The sequence below is a fragment of the Schistocerca americana genome, chromosome 2 (assembly GCF_021461395.2).
Source record: "Schistocerca americana isolate TAMUIC-IGC-003095 chromosome 2, iqSchAmer2.1, whole genome shotgun sequence".
Lineage (NCBI taxonomy): Eukaryota > Metazoa > Arthropoda > Insecta > Orthoptera > Acrididae > Schistocerca > Schistocerca americana.
This window is the reverse complement of record NC_060120.1, coordinates 1872443-1892608: the sequence shown is the minus strand read 5'-3', so window position 1 is coordinate 1892608 and position 20166 is coordinate 1872443. Positions and strand designations below refer to the sequence as shown.

The window sequence follows — 20166 nt, the reverse complement described above, 5'->3', positions numbered from 1 at the left end:
AGCCAAAACCAGTCTCTTTCGTTTGTTGCCCTAGTGTGTATGCACCTTAAGAGCCAAGTGACACGTCACTGCTTCAGGCGCCAAGCTGAGAAGGCTGCCAGGGGCACCGCAACAGCAAGATTTTTAAGCAGAACATGTCACAACTAGCAGCAGCAGCTTGGGGCATCAAGCTGAAAGAGGTGCCCGAGTACAAGAATTAAATACAGTGTGTATCACAATTGATAGCAAAAACTGAAAGGGCATGGAGAGAAAGGAGAGGGGGAGCAGAAGCAACTAGTGATAAGATGCTTCTGTGGAAAAATGTTCTTGAACCAATCCTAGAGATAGATAATCAATATCTAGTACAGTTTCAGTTTCTAATGGAATAAATGCTGGCATTATTTTCTGTATTTATTACTTCAAGCAACTGGAAACTAACTGCTTAGCACATAACTACAAAAGCTGTTACTTATGAAAAAATAAGGCATTGTCATTGATTCACACCATTCAGCCTGATATCCCAAACACAATTTTACAGAGCAAATGATGATGATTTTAATACGGTTACGGAATGCTTCACAGATCCTGTAATTGGTAAAGCAGTAATCTTTGAACTGTAAAATTTGTTTATTCTTTATTAGACTTGCTGTACTCTTCATCAGAATGACCACAACTGATGAAAAATTCTTGAGTTTAAAACAAAAAAAGAGCCACATTGTGGAATATTTTGTTTAATGGGTGTACGTATGGAACTACTTAAAGCTGCTTGTTAGCTAATGCATTATGGAATTGGCTCCCTATTTTTGATCACAGGCAGAGGCACATCCAACAGGGGGAGGAGTCACCAGGCTGCAGAACCACCCCCCCCCCCCGTCTCCCCCCTCCCAGAACTACACCTGCTTCTTCTTAATGTTCAAAAAAGTCTTTAGCTTTTAGACTTAACAGTCCCAAAGATTTTCTCACTATTGTAGCTGGTATTATACTAGATTAAAGAAACACCTTCATTTAGAGAACCTGGAGACAGCACAATGATACACTTTTTCACTGAGCTCAGGTACTCCCCTCCAAGACAAAGATCCTGAATTCGACTCTGATCACATGTGTCATAAAACATTATTTATTCTATTAAAGTGCATAGTTAATTATAATATTACCATCTAATAATTAAAATACAACTCTGTCTCTTTTTTGGCTGTTCAGATAATGTCATTTTCTTCTTACACTTTTGTAGTTTGCACACCGTTAATAGACAATGTAAAATGAGAGTTTTCAGTCCACTTCAAATTTAGTAGGAAAAATGTGAAAAAGGAACAAATGGGAAAGTCCCTCTTCTGAGTATTACAATCTTTTGTGAATTATAACATACTCAATTAAATCAATTGGGGCATAACAAAAAATTTCTCCTACAGTAATAATTCTTTGTTTCTAAAATCACTGTACAAAAATATTCTGCTGAAGGTTTTCACTCATGCAACAAACATAAAGTTATAATCACTAAAGGCCCTCTGAATGATGTCATCAGTAACATACCTGAAAATTATGACCATGCAAACAGATGCTAAAACTACTTGTTACGGTAGCAGACTAGTGAATGATAGCAGATTAAAAAAGTTCCTTAATGCAGAAATCTGAAAATCTGTGTGTGCAGAAACTGAAGTTTGTTGATGTTTTCTGTCATTCGATTCCTCCTTGACGTGGTTTGCAGTAAAACAGTAAAAAATAGATTCATCATGGGGGATGGATGAAAGATGAACTGAAAGTCAAGAAACTTACCAAATATCTCTTGACTGAAGATACACACATAAAATTAAAGTGCAATTTCTACACATATTGAATAAAAATATTTCTACCACTACATTTTCAAATTAGTTCTTTTCAAAGCCAAATGATTTAATTGATGTATGTAGCTTGCAAGCATTGTGACAAATAGATTACTTATTTTATGTCTCTCACCGATGCAGAATCTAGGTCCAACTCCAAATGGAATATACGAATATGGTTTAATAAGTTTCTTTCTATCATCACTGAAACGTTCTGGATCGAACAGTTCTGGATTTGGGAACAATTCAGGATCAGCGTGCAGTCCAAATATTGGGAACCACAGAATATCTCCAGGATTCACATTAATGGCTGGCTCCCCTGTTTCTGACTCGGGGACTTTGTATGCTTTCACACACTTACGAGCCATCACTGCAAATGGTGGATACAGACGAAGGGACTCTGGGAAAGAGAAGTGTCTTTATTAAAAACAATTGATAAAGAAAAGAAAAACTCCAAAAAATTGTGTTTTACAGGAAAGCATGGTCAACACAGTATTTAGAACAACATTTACAATAAATAGATATTTTATTCTTAGCAACAATGAACAAGACCATCCAACTGATATTATGTATTAGTACTACTACTTTTCATATGTGTGCATTAATGACCTCACAAGCTCAATTATTTCATACTTTATGTGTAACATATAGTTAACCAGCAACATATATAAATCAAAAGAATTAGGGGAACATTTGTATCAATGTCTGGTATGTTTAATCTATTTTGATGCAGGCAGTACCTGTGGTATTATTGCATGACTTGAGATCTTTACTTTCAATGTAGACAACACTTAAAAGCATTTACCATCTAGTGGCTGTATTATGCATTACAGTGTCAAATGAATTCTCAGAAGGAAGTGAGTACTGGTGCACCAGTGTTTTCTAGTGAGGTACACAGATGGCAGTTGTCACTTGTGGTCACTGTATTCACCAAGCACACGCAATGTGACCCCTTAATGCAGTGCAAGTCATGAGGACAGTCCATTTGACTCAAAAAGGATGGACCTCTCCATGTATTAACCCCAGGTTCTGGACACACTACAGGGAGACAGGTGGATAAACAAGGTGAGTTGGACACAAGGTAGCTGGTACAGTACAACCCAACATGAAGACCAGACACCATGCGGTGCCAGAGAAACAGCCTAAAGTTCCTAAATAACTTCTTTATGGCTTCTTGCTGTGGTTCAGCACGGGGCTAACCTGTCACAGAGTTGAACTGTGGACCACGGACAGCATTCTGGCCATATCTGCATTCAGTATCATGCAGCTACTGCCTGAGAGTTGCAAGATGATTTCAGGAAGGCCACAGGAGCTGCTGTGTCTGATCAGACTGTCATGAACAGATTACAAGAAAGGGCTTTATGACCAAAATGTCTTGCTCAAGTACCCCGCTTGACATGACAACATCTTGCAGCTCACCTTCAGTTCTATCATTCCCTTGTCAACTGGGAAGGGAACTACATCATTGGCAAAATGTGTTATTCGCAGTTGAGTCCAGATATCCTCTGATGCAAGGTGAAGGCAGATTTCCAAGGCTCTGTGATGTGATGGGGAGGTTTCAGTGTTGACAGTCATATGAATCTTGTCACTGTTCATAGTCGCCTTACTGCCAAGCAGTACGTCAAACTGATGCTGTTGGACCATGTGATGGTTGCCGTGTACGGTGGTGGCCCTGATTTTCGTCTAATGCCTGGATCTATGTGGCAGGCAACAGCGAGGACGCCTTGTGAAGGCTGCACACTGAAGTAAGACAATGGCTGGCGATGAGTCACAATCCAAACCCCATCACGCATTTGTGGGACATACTTGACAAATGTGTTCATGGCCATCCAGTGCCACCACCAACTCTGCAAGAACTCTCATTACATCTCATTGAACAATATGGAATGGATACGACACAGTGACCTCTGTAGACCTATAAAGCGCATGTTGCATAAGTGTCAGGCTGTAAAAAATACTCACACAAGGCAAAAATGTTACTGAAGTTATCAAATGAAAATCACTCGAGATAATAGGGTGAAGGATTGTTTCCACGTTGTTTTCAACACCTGACCGATATTTCAGGTCTTTTTATGAAAAGAGAAGAGGAGTAATGATGATTTGTTGTGTACATAATTTCTGATAGATAAAGGTGTAATTAAGTAATATACCTAGTCCTCCATTAATGCTCAATGGAGTATGGCAGATGCCCAAATTTATGTTTCCCTAATACTTTTGAGCAGTGACCTATGCAAATCAACTACTCTGTTATCACTGAGGCAAGAGAAAAGCTCTTCTATAACCAGAATGTTATTAGAGAACTTGGTTTGGCAATTTATCACACACTAAGAGAATACAGGGTGTCCATAGAAGACTATCGTAGCTATAGATTTTAATAATAACAACTATAAGCCTTATAGACTGTTGGTTCATGTTAACAATTAAACAGTAACTCAAACAGTTTTATAAAACCACGTGAGCGAATACTGCTTTGTTGTTTTCCTACTTTCTGCACCAGATATTCAAACTGCAGCTCCTAAACATAAAGTGTTTCATTGTGTGGTTTTTTTGAGTTTAAATCTGTAATTTCAGTTCAACATAAATTTCATTTAAAGTCTAATTGTGATTCCCCACGAAGCAAAAATATCTGCTGATGGTATAGTCTGTTTGAAATGACCAGATGTGTGTGTAAAGGGAAAATCCCAGGATGACTATAAGTGTCTACAGAGGAGTATCAGAGAATCTTAATTTTGTAGTTCTAATAATTCTGTTCAGAAGGCAAGACTTTAACTTCTATTGCCAAAGAGAACAGTGTGTAGTATTTTTAAGAAAAAGTTCATACATGTGTCCATACTGATTACAGTTGGTACTTGCCCTAAAGCCAGATGACTAAGATGTACACAATGACTCTGCAAGTGAGACACGGCACTGAGAAGCTGACTTTCTTGTTGATCATGTGATGTTCAGTGAGGGGGCAGCTTTCCACCTAAGTGGGAAGGTTCGATATGGAGGTTCATACCTTTTCACATCTTGAGGCCTGAATATCCTCATGCATCTGTAGAGTATGAAAGAGATTCCTCAAAATTAAATGTCTTCTGTGCTATTTCCCAACATCAAATGAATGGACCATTTTTTCTTTTCTGCTGAAGCTACTGTAACAGAGGTGGTTTGTTGCAAAATGGCTCCTTCCCTAACTAGAAAGTAAATTCTTTGTATGAGAGTGGTTGAATGCCTACATCCCCGACCAATTGACTGGTTGTAATGGTCAATACAATAAAGTTCTTTTCCACTTGCTTCCAACTTTACCTGACCTCACGCCACACATTCCTCCCCCCCCCCCCCCCCCCCCCTCCCCCAAAGGACTTCATAAAAGACTGTGTCTACATTCCATCACCACTTAATGATTTGCCAGATTTGAGACACAGAACTGAAGAGGCTATTGCTTCCATTAATCTGGACTTGTTAACTAAAGCCTTCAAAGAATCGAGTTTTATGTTGGATGTGTGCCATTTAACAAAACATGCACATACTGGATATTTATAAGAAAAATATGGTTAGTTAACCTCCAGTTTCACATGTGATTTGTTGTAAATAGGTTAAATTAAACTCTTATATTATACCATTGAAACTGGGATATCTTTTGTGGACACCCCGTGCAATTCCAACGGCAAACATTCACAGTAAAGTTGTGTCATACATCAGCTTTTAGGTTTTTAGACAGTTTCATCAGTCCTTTCTTTCCTGCCAAGAGACTGCCCTTCAGAGTGTTTAATGAAAATTACTTTTATTCTAATATACTTTCTGTAGTTAAATGTATATATGTTCTCTTTTTCATACTGCATTATCTGTACAATACAAAATGTTTGTTTGTTCCTAAATGCAAGTTACATTGTCTTGTTCTTAATAATATTAATACTTTTCCATAAATTTCCTTTGCCATTGTAAAAAGTTGAATACAGTGCATCATACTATTTAATTTATGCTTAATTCATCAAGATGAAATTGTTTTATAGTTTTACCACCTGCAAATAATTCATACGACAGAAAAATAGTTGTTATTAGTTTTAACATGATTAATGGGATTTTGTGCCAGGACAATCACTTGTGTAGTTTTAAGAGATGTCACTTAATGCCATGAAACAAAACAAGAAAGTACATCACTTTCACTGAGTCAGCTTTCACATATAACACAATGTTCATATTTTATGAATCATACAGTGCACGCAGCCGAAGGACATGCATGAATATCATTTCAAAATGTGTAAGTGCCACTTTCTCTACTAGTATCATAATTATTGCAATAAACCATGTCATCTTAAACCACTTCAAACAAAATATTTCTATTACTGAGCAGCAGATTCATTCAAAAGACACTGTAACAAAACCCACACTGAGTTCAGAGTTTTGATTAATGAAAATTAAAAACAAATACACATATTTTGCATACCTGATATTACCATATCCAAATACTTGCAAGCTGCAACATCCTCATATGTGAAACCTTTATCATGTTTTTCATGCAAAAGCTCATCTATTTCTTGGTGAAGTGTTTGCTGCACCTCTTGATGCTTTGCTAATAGATGTGCTGTGAAGCTCATAAGATTTGAAATTGTATCAGAACCACCAAAGATGAAAATCATTGCTTGTGCAGCAAGGTCTATATCCTGTAGGGTAGCTTTGGAAAGAGAGTAAAGCATATTGTCACTATAATGACCATTCAGCCAGTATAATAAGGAAACAAAGAGAGGTATTATGTTCATTTCACAATATGAACTTCTTTACGATATATGCTTGATAACATTATTTTATATACAGTCAAATTCAGTAGAACTTTGAATAAAGCTAATTAAAATAGGGTTTGTTTCAATCATATTACAGTGTCTAAGATATTGAAATAAATGTGACTGAAAACATATAAGATGCTGTGACTTACCAAACGAGAAAGCGCTGGTAGATAGACACAATAAGCAAGTTTCAAGCTTTCGCAACCAAATGTTGCTTCATCAGGAAAGAGGGAAGGAGAGGGAAAGACGAAAGGATGTGGGTTTTAAGGGAGAAGGTAAGGAGTCATTGCAATCCCGGGAGCGGAAAGACTTACTTTAGGGGGAAAAAAGGACAGGTATACACACACACACACACACACACACACACACACACACACACACACAAAAATCCATCCTCACATATACAGACACAGATATGTCTGCTTGTGTCAGTATATGTGCAGATGGATATGTGTGTGTATGCGAGTGTATACCTGTCCTTTTTTCCCGCTAAGGTAAGTCTTTCCGCTCCCGGGATTGGAATGACTTCTTACCCTCTCCTTTAAAACCCACATCCTTTTGTCTTTCCCTCTTTCCTAATGAAGCAACCTCGGGTTGCAAAAGCTTGAAACTTGTGTGTCTGTGTGTGTGTTTTTTATTGTGTCTATCTACCAGCAGTTTCTCGTTTGGTAAGTCACAGCATCTTTGTTTTTTTTTATATATTTTTCCCACATGGAGAGTTTCCCTCTATTATATTGAAAACACATAAGAACATACTCCTCAAAATGTATATTTGAAATCAAAGAACATTTTCTTGCCTGGAGAGCACCATTCTAACAAAAGGTTCTGTGTGGGAAGTCACTATCCCAAAAAACAAGTTAACCAATATAAGTATTCAAAATAGTTTTAAATTCATCACAAGAAATACAGCCATTATTAAAGGTGTCTAACTAATCTAGTTGTTGGAGATAACATCTCTCACAATGTTCAGGTACAGTGGAAGTGAGAATCCTTATGTGGCATGAAATCAAAAACCTGAGTTCTTGCCATTGCTACTCAGCATAAATTTGTAGTAAATATGATGCACATCTCAAGAAAAGGATTACATTCTCTTAAGGCACTCTGAACAATGGTCCAGGATGAACTATCATTCCAAGACACAGTTTCCACATACTGTAAGAGATCACTATGTTTATCTCTACTGTGGTTTCTGCTACAGTAGGTTGTCATATTTGGTCATCTTTGCGTAAGTTGTATCCATAGCATCTCAATCCTTGATCTTGGAGGTTTGCATGTCATGCCAACTGAGAGGCGTCACATAATGCTTCTGCAGCTAGGCACAGTTTTTCTTTCAATGGGTTTGTATATGATATACTGTTTCTCAACTATGTACCTAATGTGTAGCTCTAAGACTATGTAGACATTCAGTGCATATATATTTTTGTGTCTCTTAACTTCTTAACATCAGGTACTCTGCATCTTGCACTATTTTGTTTAATTTGTGATATTTCAGTTTGATCTCTTATGTTTTATGCTATGTTTTTATTATTTTTAATCCTTGACAACTGAATTATATACTGTATGTTTTACTTTTATTGTTTGCTCTGATTTTACTGAATGCCATACAGCAATATGATTTTAGCACTATTAACAGTGGAAGGCACTTGCAAGAAAACAGGGAGTGTGGGTATGCTGATTTCTTCGGTTGCCCTCCCAATCGCGGTATCAGTTCTGATGGTAGCCACTCTATGACGTGTAAGTGCATTGAGGTGTCTCGTTTTGGTTCGCAGAGCAGACTGTTAACCAGTTGTGCTGGGTGCCCACAATAAGTGATGGGCTGAGCACTTATATGGTAAGCTACCTGTGACGTTCACAAATTGACATTCTATGACATTCATGCCTTCATTTTACTTTTTTAAATGTTGTCTCATGCCTGACCATTCACAGCTTGTTTGTAGGTTAAATTAGTCTGGCACTGAGCATTTACTTACTGATTCATTTCTTTTGTAATCAGTTGTCCCCATTTACCTGGTGTGTACCAGTAGACTCAAAGAATATGGTCACCCACATGGGACCTAACATGCTACTTGATAAATTTTTTATATGACTGGTACGATTTTCTAGTATGCAGTTGATATATGAGCTGAAGTGGACATTTGTAAGGAAGCATATCATGTTCATTAATTTTGAAGCATCTCTCTTAGTTTCCCTAGTTTTTTGTAGCTCCTAGAGATGGGATTTACATCCTGATGCCATGTATACAATTTTATCCAAGTAAAGGATCTGTAAAATACTACTGGAGCAAATTTACTCATCATGAAAAATTTTAGCTACAGTTGTTGATGTCCCACAAATAGTATATTGCTATGTTTATGAGCTATGCTATATCAAAAGCTTTTCTAGAAATCACCCCCTTCAGAGTCCTTATTTCTACATGGATAGTGGTAGCCCTTACACTTTACTTGTACAGTCGATGAGAACAATTATTATCTGTAGAGCAGTGTGTCTGAGTTTCAAGTGTATGTGAAGAGGCTAGAGTATGATACCTGTCCCTAGACATGGACATTTACCTCAAAATATAGTTTACCTTTCACCTCTCCCAAGCATATGCTAAATTCAAAATTTACTGTCAAAAAAGAAGAATATATTGATCTTGGATTTGTTCATGATATTGGCACTAAAAACAAGCATGCTTCTGAATTCCTGCATAGTCAACTTCAAGATTCTGAAATGCTTGTGATATAATAACCAGTGTTCATTATCTGTCATTTTCAGAACAATACAGGGCATATCTATATAATTACAGCAGTACTCAAAAACTTACAAGACTTCTTGTTGCTGCTGCTGTCATCAGACGTGTCTTGGAATTCGCCTTTGGAAGCTTGCACCAACAGGTGCACCATGTCATGACGTAACACATTCTGCCTCTCCCGTTGAGCAATTGCCTCCATAATCAAAGAAGTGAAGAACTTGTAGCACTTATCTCTCATGAACTTGATGTCAAGTGCCTTTACAAGAATGACAGGGAAAGATGGTCAGACATGCTGGAACTTTGCTTAATATATTATACACAACTAAATGAGTAACGATTGCCGATGACTGATATTCAACAAAAATTATATAAGTCAGTATCATAAAAAAAACCATTGCTTGAAATGGCACTGCAGAAATGGAAGAGATAACCTTATCAATGAGGTCTAAAAAAGGAAGATATAGGAAAAGAATGAAATACAATAGAACTATATTAGCATCAAACGAAATGAAATTTCTGAGACTGTTTTCATCTCGCAAGATTAGAGAATTCAGGTAATCTGTCATATTTGACCATACATCCTTGAAGTCTCTCCCTTGTTAATATTTCACTGTGCAGAAGATATGAGTGGTGGTGGTAATATGTGTTGTGCCCATAAGGCAGGTCCACCAGTGCCAGTTCAGCATTATCCAGTAATACTGGTTTTCCACCATTCTCTTCACTGCTGCATATGATGCACTTACTGTGATGTCATCAGTTAGTTAACATTTTCTTCTTCCTCTTTTCATGTTCTAAGTCAATATTTCTTCTAGCACAATTCAATTATCTAGCCAATTTCTTTTCTTCTTTTAACTATTTCCAGAATTTGTTGTTTCTCATTCACATTAAGTAATACAAAAGGTTCCATATTTGATCTGTTCACTATTTTTTGAGCGCTACTATGAAAATAGCAACTCTGCCACAGCAGTTGCAAGAAGCATTATAAGTCGGCAGTTGCCAAAACACCATTAAAGTAGTTGCGGCAACTGGTCAATTTACTCACTGCAGGCCGAACCCTGTCAAGCACCACAATACCAAAGATGCAGCAAAGTGAGAGGGGCAGCTAGCAGAGTCAGCCAGTTGGTTTCCACACCTGCAAGCAGCCGAGGTGTTGCACCGTGCATGGTTAGAAGTGATAAAAATGAGCCCCTAACCAGTATAAATACCTGTCATTTATAGCCAAAGGTATTCCAGTCTGGCAGCACACACTGTGAAGAGAAGGCTACATGAGGTAACGGAGCAATATAGTTCTGCAGGCAGTCACCATGAGTTTTGGCCTTCACCACTTCCAGCCTGTCTGCAATCACTAATTCTACCTTCTTGGACTCGGTGCCTTCTCAGTGGTGAGCCACCTTCTGGCTCACTCTGGCCACAGCAGGTCTTCCCTGGAAGGCAGCCTCTGGAGACAGGGCAGTGCTGCCACTCACCCTCCTACCCCTCTGAAGGCATCCTCACGGTACACACCCTCACTCACAGGGCAGGTTCCACTACTGAGGGCTGGCGCCCCCTGCAAGGATTGTGATGGGCTTCCGTGCCCCTGGCACACCTTGCTGCCAGCGGCCACAGTGTTTGTAGCCAGTGCATGTTCCATCACACGGTCCCTGGGCATCCGCACACCACCAGCCACTTATATCACGGTTGATCTCTGGTCGGCTGCTGGCCTCAGTGGTCCCCCATGTGTTCCCCAAAGCATGAGCCAGAATGGGTGTGGTCAATATGAAGCAGTGCTACTAGTGTTGTAGTGTGAGTCTGTATGAATCATTGATCATTGATGCTGTTTACATGTATTTCCTATGATCAACATCCTGACAATGACCCACCAGCACTATCCAATCATGTGACCATAGAGGCCATCCACCACAGGCTGTTACATACAATTCCTTCTAGTACAATGCAGTGGCATAGACAAGTTCATTTCCTCTTTTTAATTGTTTCTGTAGTTGTCATTTATCGTTCAACCTGAGTTCACAACTTCATTTCTCATTTTATCTGTCCACATTACACCTCCCATTCTTCTCGTCACAAAAGCCAGTTAGTGTTTATCCTCTCAGCATGACACTGTTCATGTTTTGGCAGTGTACAGAGCAATACCCCATGCAAAATATTTTTCTAATCTCTTCCCTGATTATTGTTTGGGGCACAGAGAATACTCTTCCTTCCATAAAACATTTATTTTGTAATATCTATTCTTGTTTTTATTTTTCGATAACATGTAATATTACTCTTTAGTTTGCATCTCTTGTTCCTGAAGTTGTCAACTACTCACAAGTTTCATCTTTTATTTTTCTTGTTTGCTTTGTAAAAACCACTGTCTTAATCTTTTTCAGATTTATCTTCATTCCTTACTCCCCAAATCTGGTGTTCAGTTATTTTAACACATTGTTAATTATCATTTCATTTTCACTTTGTAATATAATGTCATCAGCAAATATTATGCATTTCCTTACTCTTCCTGCCCCCCCCCCCCCTTTTCCCCCATTCTCTTGTTGAAATCATTGATAATTAAATCAAATGGACGGATATTATGCAGAGTAGACAGAAGACAAGAGTATGGTCTAACAATTCTCCCATGATGCCCTGCTAATTACTTCTGTCATCTCATTTCCTATGCTTACCCACATCCTATTCTTACTTGACAACAACAACAATAATAATAATGATATAATTGCAATAGTAAGACAGTGTCAGCCCCATTAAACATTCTCATAAGATAACATTGCTATCAAATTGGTAGAGAGATAGAGAGAGAAAGGCCAGGTGGAAGAACACATATAATAAATCTGAAGCAAAGGGAGTAGGAAGAAATTAATGGATTGTATAATGAGCTGTTGCTTATTATATAAAAAGTAACATCATTACGAAAAACAAACATATTCATTTTATGAGAGACATATGAGAATGAGAAAGTTCATGTAAGGAATGTCAAGGTACTGAGCATTCTTTAATTTGGTAGTCCAAGTATAAGTACAGGCTGCAGCACAACTGACTGAGCAGTTTCTATCGATTACTGCCGAGGCTGTGGTGGGGGTACGTAGTTGCACATGGTCTGCCTTTGTTCAGTTGTTGCCCTCATTTCAGTGCCCAACATGGTCTGGGCCTGTGCACATCGTGGTTTAGCCATTCAAGCTTATTATGAAAACAACAGATCTGTGATCGCTACACAATGAGCTTTCGGCGACAGTTCAACATTCCACACAAAAATGCCGTTCCTAATGTAAACACAATTCGGTCCTGGGTTTGGCAGTAGGAGGAAACTGGTAGCGCACTAAGAATAGATACACATGGCTGACACAGAGCCATCAGAACACCAGAAAATGTGCAGCAGTTCAATAATCGCCCCCCCCCCCCCCCCCCCCCCAACGTTCTGCTTGATGACATGCTGTTGCATTGGGGGTTTCAGACCTCAGATTCAGAAGGATTCTGCAATGCGATTTGAAGTTCCATCATTTCAAAATAATGACTGCCCAAGAATTACGCCCAGCAGACTACACCAACCGGCACATTCTGTGTGGGCAAATGCTTGCTCAGATCCATTTCATTTCATTTCATTTCATTTTATTATCTTCCTGTATATCATTTACATGATGTAGGAATTGTCACAACAAAGTTATCATACTAGTACAAGTACTACAGACATAATAATGGAATATCACTTTCAAGGCATTTTTTAAAAGTACAAATTTAGACATATAAATTAAAATTTTTGGCAATAAATTTACACACAATCAAAGTAAATGTGAATGTATGCTTTCCCGGCGTATACAGCTGGCGAAGAGTTCTCGGGCTTCCAGCCGGGTGGCGGTGTCTTCAAACAGCGACGTTTCGACGAGTGACATATTCATCATCTTCTGGCGAAGTCTTCGCCAGAAGATGATGAGTATGTCACTCGTCGAAACGTCGCTGTTTGAAGACACCGCCACCCGGCTGGAAGCCCGAGAACTCTTCGCCAACAATCAAAGTACTTATCTACGTCATAGAAAGTTTTGCTTAAAAGGTAATTTTTAAGCTCAGTCTTAAATTTTACTTCATCTATTATTGCCTTCATGTACACTGGCAGAGCATTGTAGACTTTTATTCCAAAATAACTTACATGCTTTTGGGTTTGTGTTGTCCTTACCCTTTCTACATACAAATTCTTACAAGTTCTAGTATTATAATTATGGCGGTCCTCATTTGTACGTAGATTTTTCATATGTGCTCTTGTACACAGAATGCTTTTAAAAATATACAGTGATGGTATTGTGAGTATTTGCAGATCTTTGAAAAGGGGCCTACAATGAGTTCTTGGAGAGTTATGTGTTATGATTCGTATAGCTCTTTTCTGAAATTTGAAGATATCTGTTAAGCTTGATTTAGTTTTACCCCAGAACACTATGCCGTGAGACACGATGGACTGAAAGTAAGCAAAATACACTAGTCTAGTACAGTCTGTGCTGCATACTCTAGATAATATCCTCAATGCAAAACATGCCGAATTGAGCCTTTGGGATAAGTACTTGAGATGGTCTTTCCAGCTTAAGTTTTGATCAATGTGCATTCCCAATAACTTTGTGGATTGTACACTCTCTATCTTCTTATCCATTAGTTTTAACTGGAGGTCCATATCTTGAGTTGCTTGCCATACTGTATATAATTTGTTTTACTTAGATTAAGTGTTAACTCATTAGCATTAAACCAATGTTGAATATATTTCAGGACCATATCAGTTGTGGTAGTTAATGATTTTTTATCATCACTTATAATTATGCTAGTGTCATCTGCGAACAACATTATTTTGGTAGAAATATTAGGATTTTTTATGTCATTTATATAAAGCAAGAATAATAAGGGACCAAGAACACTGCCCTGTGGGACACCTATTTCCAATTTCTTTGCATCTGAGACCCACTTGATTTTCTGATTTTTATGTTCTGCAATGATTTCTACTACCTGAGTTCTATCTTGAAGGTAAGATTTAAACCACTGCTTCACAACTCCCCTTACACCTATTGCCTCCATCTTGTTTAACAGAATTTTGTGATTTACTGTATCAAAAGCTTTAGATAAATCTAAGTTAATTCACACTACACATTTTTTAGCGTCGAGACTCCTGACAATCTCTTTGGTATAGGCATGGATAGCTGATTCTGTGCTGTGACCCGAGCGAAAGCCATGTTGATTGCAGTTTAGAAGTTTGTGAGCATCTAAGTAATTTATGAGTCTGGTTTTCATTAATTTCTCTAGAATTTTTGAAAATGATTGGAGAAGGGATATTGGTCTATAATTTTCTACCTTGTATGGATCTCCTTTTTTAAACAGAGGTCTAACCTTAGAGATTTTCAACCTCTCAGGAAAAACACCTTCACTGAAAGACAAATTGGCAATATGTACCAGGGGCTTTGTAATTTGTTTGGCAACTTTTTTTATTATTGACACAGGCACTTCATCCACACCTGCAGACATTTTTGATTTTAGACTCTTTATCACCTTTAATATTTCATTATCATTTGTGGGAGTTAACAACATACTACTGTCTACTTTTGGGGCTGTTAATTTCTCATGTTTGGTAAAGTTTTTACTTAATGACACTGGTACACTTAAAAAGTAATTATTAATGTAATTTGCCAGAGTTTCATCTTTTAATTCAATATTTTCACTATTTTTTAGTACTATTTCCTGATCCTTGAGGCCCTTACCTGTTTCCCTTTTCACAATTTCCCAAATAGTTTTTGATTTATTGCCTGATTTTCTTATTAATTTATCATTGCTTAGTAATTTTGCTTTTGTAATTACTTTTCTATATATTTTTTTGTAATTTGTTACATATTCTTTAAACTTGGGGTCAGTCCAACTTTTCAGTCTATAGTTAAGTATTTTCATGGTCCTGGAGGAATTTCTAATACCTGTTGTGATCCAGGAGTTAGCATGTGTATGCCCAAATGTGTTTGTTTTGACAAGTTTCTTAGGAAAACACATTTCAAAATTCAACATAAACAGGGAAGAAAAAACATTATATGCAGTGTTTGTGCTAGTTTGTAACAGTACTTCTGCCCATGATTGGTTAGTCAGTGTATTTATGAAGTGATTGCAACTATTTGTGGAGAAGGTTCTTTTGTACATTTGGTATGAACTATTTTTGGTCACAGGGGCTATGGAAAATTTAAGGATAAGTGCATTGTGATCAGATATTCCAAGGTCAACATTTATTACATCTATATATGTGGCATGTTAACTCCCACAAATGATAATGAAATATTAAAGGTGATAAAGAGTCTAAAATCAAAAATGTCTGCAGGTGTGGATGAAGTGCCTGTGTCAATAATAAAAAAAGTTCCTTCGAATGCAGCTTTCTTCAGTAGTGACAAGACACATTTTCATCTTAGTGGCTGCGTGAATAAGCAAAAGTTTCGCTACTGGGCTGAAAATAACCCCAGAATTATTCATGAGAGACCGCAACACTCTCCTAAAGTGACAGTGTGGTGTGCCATATCACAATCTGGCGTGGTAGGTCTTTACTTTTTGAGGAGGAAGAAGCGGCCGTGACAGTGAATTCCACACTTTATGTTTAAATGTTGCCAAATGTTCTGCAGATGGACGAGATTGTTGAAGAACATGGACTGGGGGTTCCAACAGGATAACAGGATGGAGCTACTACTCACAAAGCTCGAATTTCACTTGGTGTTTTGAGAGAACTGTTTCCAGGACGCCCCATCTCTTTGAGGGGTGATGTCGGGCGGCCTGCGTGGTCACCAGATTTCAGCATTTGTGACTGCTTTCTTTGGGGATAACTGAAGGGAAAGGTTTCCAAAAGCCGCCTTCACACCCTACCAGAGTTGAAAGAGCAGATTATTGACAAAGTGAATGCCATACCCCACGATATGTGTGCAAGAACTACTGTAAACTTCAGGAATCGTGTACAACAATGTATTGATGCTAACGGCCGCCATCTTGAGGACATTATTTTCAAAACTAAGTGAATGTAAAATGGTATATTGTACTAATTTAGAAAATAAAAACATTTTTCCTCTATACATCCAGATTTACTTTTTATTGCTCCTTAAAACTGCTTAGTCGGTTCTGCCGCACCCTGTAAAAGGCACAATTGCGCAGTATGAGAGAAATGTCTGTCTGACTGTGTCATGTTTCCCTATTAGCATCACTGCTTAAGACATCAGGGAATTAGAAAACAAGTCAAAATACTGTAAGACCGGAAAGCACAAAGGAGAGGGAAGATAACAGCAGCCCTCATTTAATCACTGCCCTCATTTATCTTTGGGTGCAGTCCCATACTGAGGGGGAATGATGTGGTTTTGCAAGCCAGTTCATGCAGCGAGTCCACTACGGCATACTGCACTGGCAGTGGCGACCCATCTGCCAAGCGACTTCCCCACAGTCCAGAGGATCACAGGCGTCCCCTCCCATGGGAATGTTATCAGGAGATGCCACGTGGATGGGAAATGTCTGTCGTCCCACAGCAGCCCGTCTAGGAACTCAGACACAAAGTTCATCTTAGTGCCTCTGTCAGATGGCCAGGCCTCCTCTCAGGATCTGGTGACTGAAGAATTTCGAGGAATCATAACAAACAACAATATGTAATGTACGATTCAACAATTAACACAATGGTAGAAGTAAAAATACAGTAGCAGAGTTCAGCATACTCAGGGCACTTCTTTGTAAATAAAACTGCCTTTCTTGCTGCAACTTAATTTAATGGCCATACAAACAAACTTGTGATACCCAGGACACTCTTGAGAAGACTCTGAAAAAATTCTGCCATTGCTATTGCATATGAGGATAATGGTTCTTCAAGCTTTTCTGCAATATAGTAATTGTAGAAGAATGGAGAGAGAATGCACAATACCTCGAGAAAAGAGTGCAGTTGCAGAAGTTTTCAGATATTTTAACAGTATGGCAACTTAGCCAACGTGAAGTAGGTAATAAGCAAGAACTGAGGTCAGCTGACGAAAAGAAAATGACGGCTAACGCAGGAGAGTGGTGGACAGCACGTAAAAGGTACTAACGTTCAAGCAAACTGGGTGTGTTCATAGCCCTGTAAAGTGAGAGGAAAGAAAGTAGAATCTGTGACACACGAAGAATGCAGATGAAATAATATTTGCATTCAGAATACAGTGTTATCACGTAAAGATATTTCTGTGTGTTAACAGAAAAACACTACTCTCATGACAGTTTCTTGTGTCTTCGATGAAATAATGTGACAAGAATAGTGATATGTGTTATACCAACAACAAATGTATCACATATGAAATCATTACCTCCATTAGCTTCGGGAAGAGAAGATAGCCGAATATAATGAAACTTTTTCGTGGTCCAAAATCAGTGACCTCCTTTCCCATGGAATAGAAATCATTATTTCTATCCACCAGCGAGTTAATTCGGACACCAAATGCAGTCGATGCAATTACATCATTACTAATCCTCGAAAAGAAATCTTTTGCTTCAAGTGTGATGCTTTCCCCTGAAGAAACAAACTTGCAATTACAATTTCAGTTTTCAAGACTAAGAGAAACAACAGGTCATAAGTCACATACCACCTTCTTTCATTTCATTTGCTAAGTAGTCCCTCATCTGATGACCAATTTCTTGAATGAGAGGTACCATGTTACGCATCTTGTTTGGTGTAAAAGCTGGACTCAGGATGCGACGCATGTCTCTCCATCGTTGCCCTGTGGAATTCAGAAAAACTTGTAAGTCCAACAAATACTGTGATCTTGGTTACATTATGTTATCCGAAGAAATCAGGAGTCTTATCCCTACTAATTAAACGTGTTGTTGTTATGGTCCTTAGTCTGAAAACTGATTTGATGAAGCTCTTTGCTAATCTATCCTGTGTAAGTACCTTCATATCTGCATGTCTACTGCAACACAGATACACTGAAACTACTTAGTTTGCCCGAGTCTCGGTCTCTAGCTAGAATTTTCACCTGCCAAACTTCCCTGCATTACAAAATTAACTACTCCTTGGTGGCTTTTGATATGTCCTCCCGATTGATCCCTTCTTTTAGCGAAACTGTTCAAGAATTTCTTTTCTTCGCAAATAGGTGCAGTACCTCTTCGTTAGCTCAGGTTTGGTCCCATTTGGAATAATTGTGCTCAGTGATTGTGTTTATTAAAAGTGAAAAATGTGCTAATAACGTGCTTACTGGAGATCTAGAGAGATTTCAACCACTGTGTGGCTAAAATCAGTGCTAGAAACATACAAGTTAAGCTGCAAGAAAAGGCTGCTATTTGCTGTAAATTTTATGTCAATGATATAGATTACTGTTAGAGGATTACACTACCGAGGTTAACACATTTGCCTAAGCAATACGTAGGGAGGGTGGTGAGACTTGATCAGTGGGGAGACTTGTTCCTCCAATTACTTCGCCCATTTTGGGAAATTAAATTTTTTTTGCTGGCATCAGTGTTTCTTGCCATCCAATTTCCATTGTTGTAATTTGCATCTGTGAGTTTAACTGTTGTTGCTGTCCAGCAAGGGGGAAAGAAAGATTTTTCACCAAATTAACTTTTATTTTGGTAAGTTAATCCAATTATTTTTACATATTAATTCTGTAAGAAATAATGCTGGTAACTGTTTCCTATAAAAGTTCATACTTTAAGGCATAAACTATAACTGAAAATAAATGCTAATTGTAGGTTAGGGAGCATTCAGAAGCAATTTTGTTTACTTGTGTCTTATGGGGAGACTTGATCCTGAAGAACTTGGTGAGACTTGATCCAGGGATCAAGTGTCTGTTCAAATGTTTCCCAAAGATGTAATTGTTCTCCTGGTATCACATTATTGTAAAACATACAACACCCAACAAATGATATTATAGACATTTTATTGTAATATAATGCATTGAATTATACAATATGGGTGAAAATGAAACTTAGGTCTAATAAATTAAAATAAAAAGTATCATAATTTTGCTTTATATTGCAGAACTATGGGTCTTACATATAAAAGGAAAGAGGGAGTCAAAGCTAGGAAAAAAATTGACTCTAGAAGCATGGAACTTGCAGTAATGGCGTGCCTTGGGGGAAAATGTTTCTGAGGAGCATCAAAGGAATTTCAAGTCCCACTAATGACCTTAAAACATTATGTTAGGAAGCAGTTAAGTCAAGATACTGAAATTTCTTATTCTTCTACATACAGCAAGTCTCAGGTGTTTTCAACTGAGGAGGAAAATTCTTTATGTGAATACTTGAAAACGGCAAGCAAATTACACCATGGCCTGAGTGCAAAAAGTGTGCATGTGTTTGCATATCAATTTTCTTCTGAAAATAAAAAGAAAATTCCTGAAAATTGGAAGAAAGAGGGCAAAGCTGGAAATGACTGGTTCAGAGGTTTCATGAGAAGGCACCCTGAACTCTCTCCTCGTACACCAGAAGGAACCAGTATAAGCAGAGGAAGCAGCTTTAATAAGCACAATGTTAGAGAGTTTTTTGATAATCTTCAGCAGATTATCATTAGGGAAGTTCTTGGACCAGAATCTATTTGGAACATAGACGAAACAGGTCTTACTACAGGCACGAAACCAGGAAAAATAGTGGCTGTAAAAGGAGAGAAACAGCTAGGAAAAATGACTTCTGCCAAGAGAGGTGAACTTGTGACAGCATGTTGTGCAATAAATGCTATAGGAGGCCACATCCCACCTTTCATGATCTTTCCACGTGTGAACCGGCAGGATAGCATGCTGCATGGAGCTCCTCCTGGAACCAGTGGTTCCATTCATTCCAGCGGTTGGATGACAGCTGATGATTTTGTTTTGTTTTTAAAACATTTTCATAAATATATAAAATGCAGTGCTCAACACAGAGCACTTATCATCATGGACAATCATGATAGTCATAT

At 38.1% G+C, this 20166-nt stretch overlaps 1 protein-coding gene across 3 annotated transcripts in view; it reads right to left on the bottom strand.

Moving 5' to 3' along the window:
* LOC124596001 (cytochrome P450 9e2-like) overlaps positions 1-20166 on the bottom strand; it is a 308825-nt gene that overhangs the window by 10513 nt on the left and 278146 nt on the right. For 2 of the 3 annotated variants that reach the window (XM_047134950.1, XM_047134949.1), the window contains exons 3-7: positions 17861-17995; positions 17585-17787; positions 9366-9549; positions 6226-6453; positions 1933-2199 (exon numbers count right to left, since the gene is read on the bottom strand). In XM_047134950.1, the coding sequence (XP_046990906.1) occupies positions 1933-2199; positions 6226-6453; positions 9366-9549; positions 17585-17787; positions 17861-17995 (1017 nt within the window). The remainder of the gene's footprint in view (positions 1-1932; positions 2200-6225; positions 6454-9365; positions 9550-17584; positions 17788-17860; positions 17996-20166) is intronic. The other variant, XM_047134951.1, reaches the window with a different exon arrangement.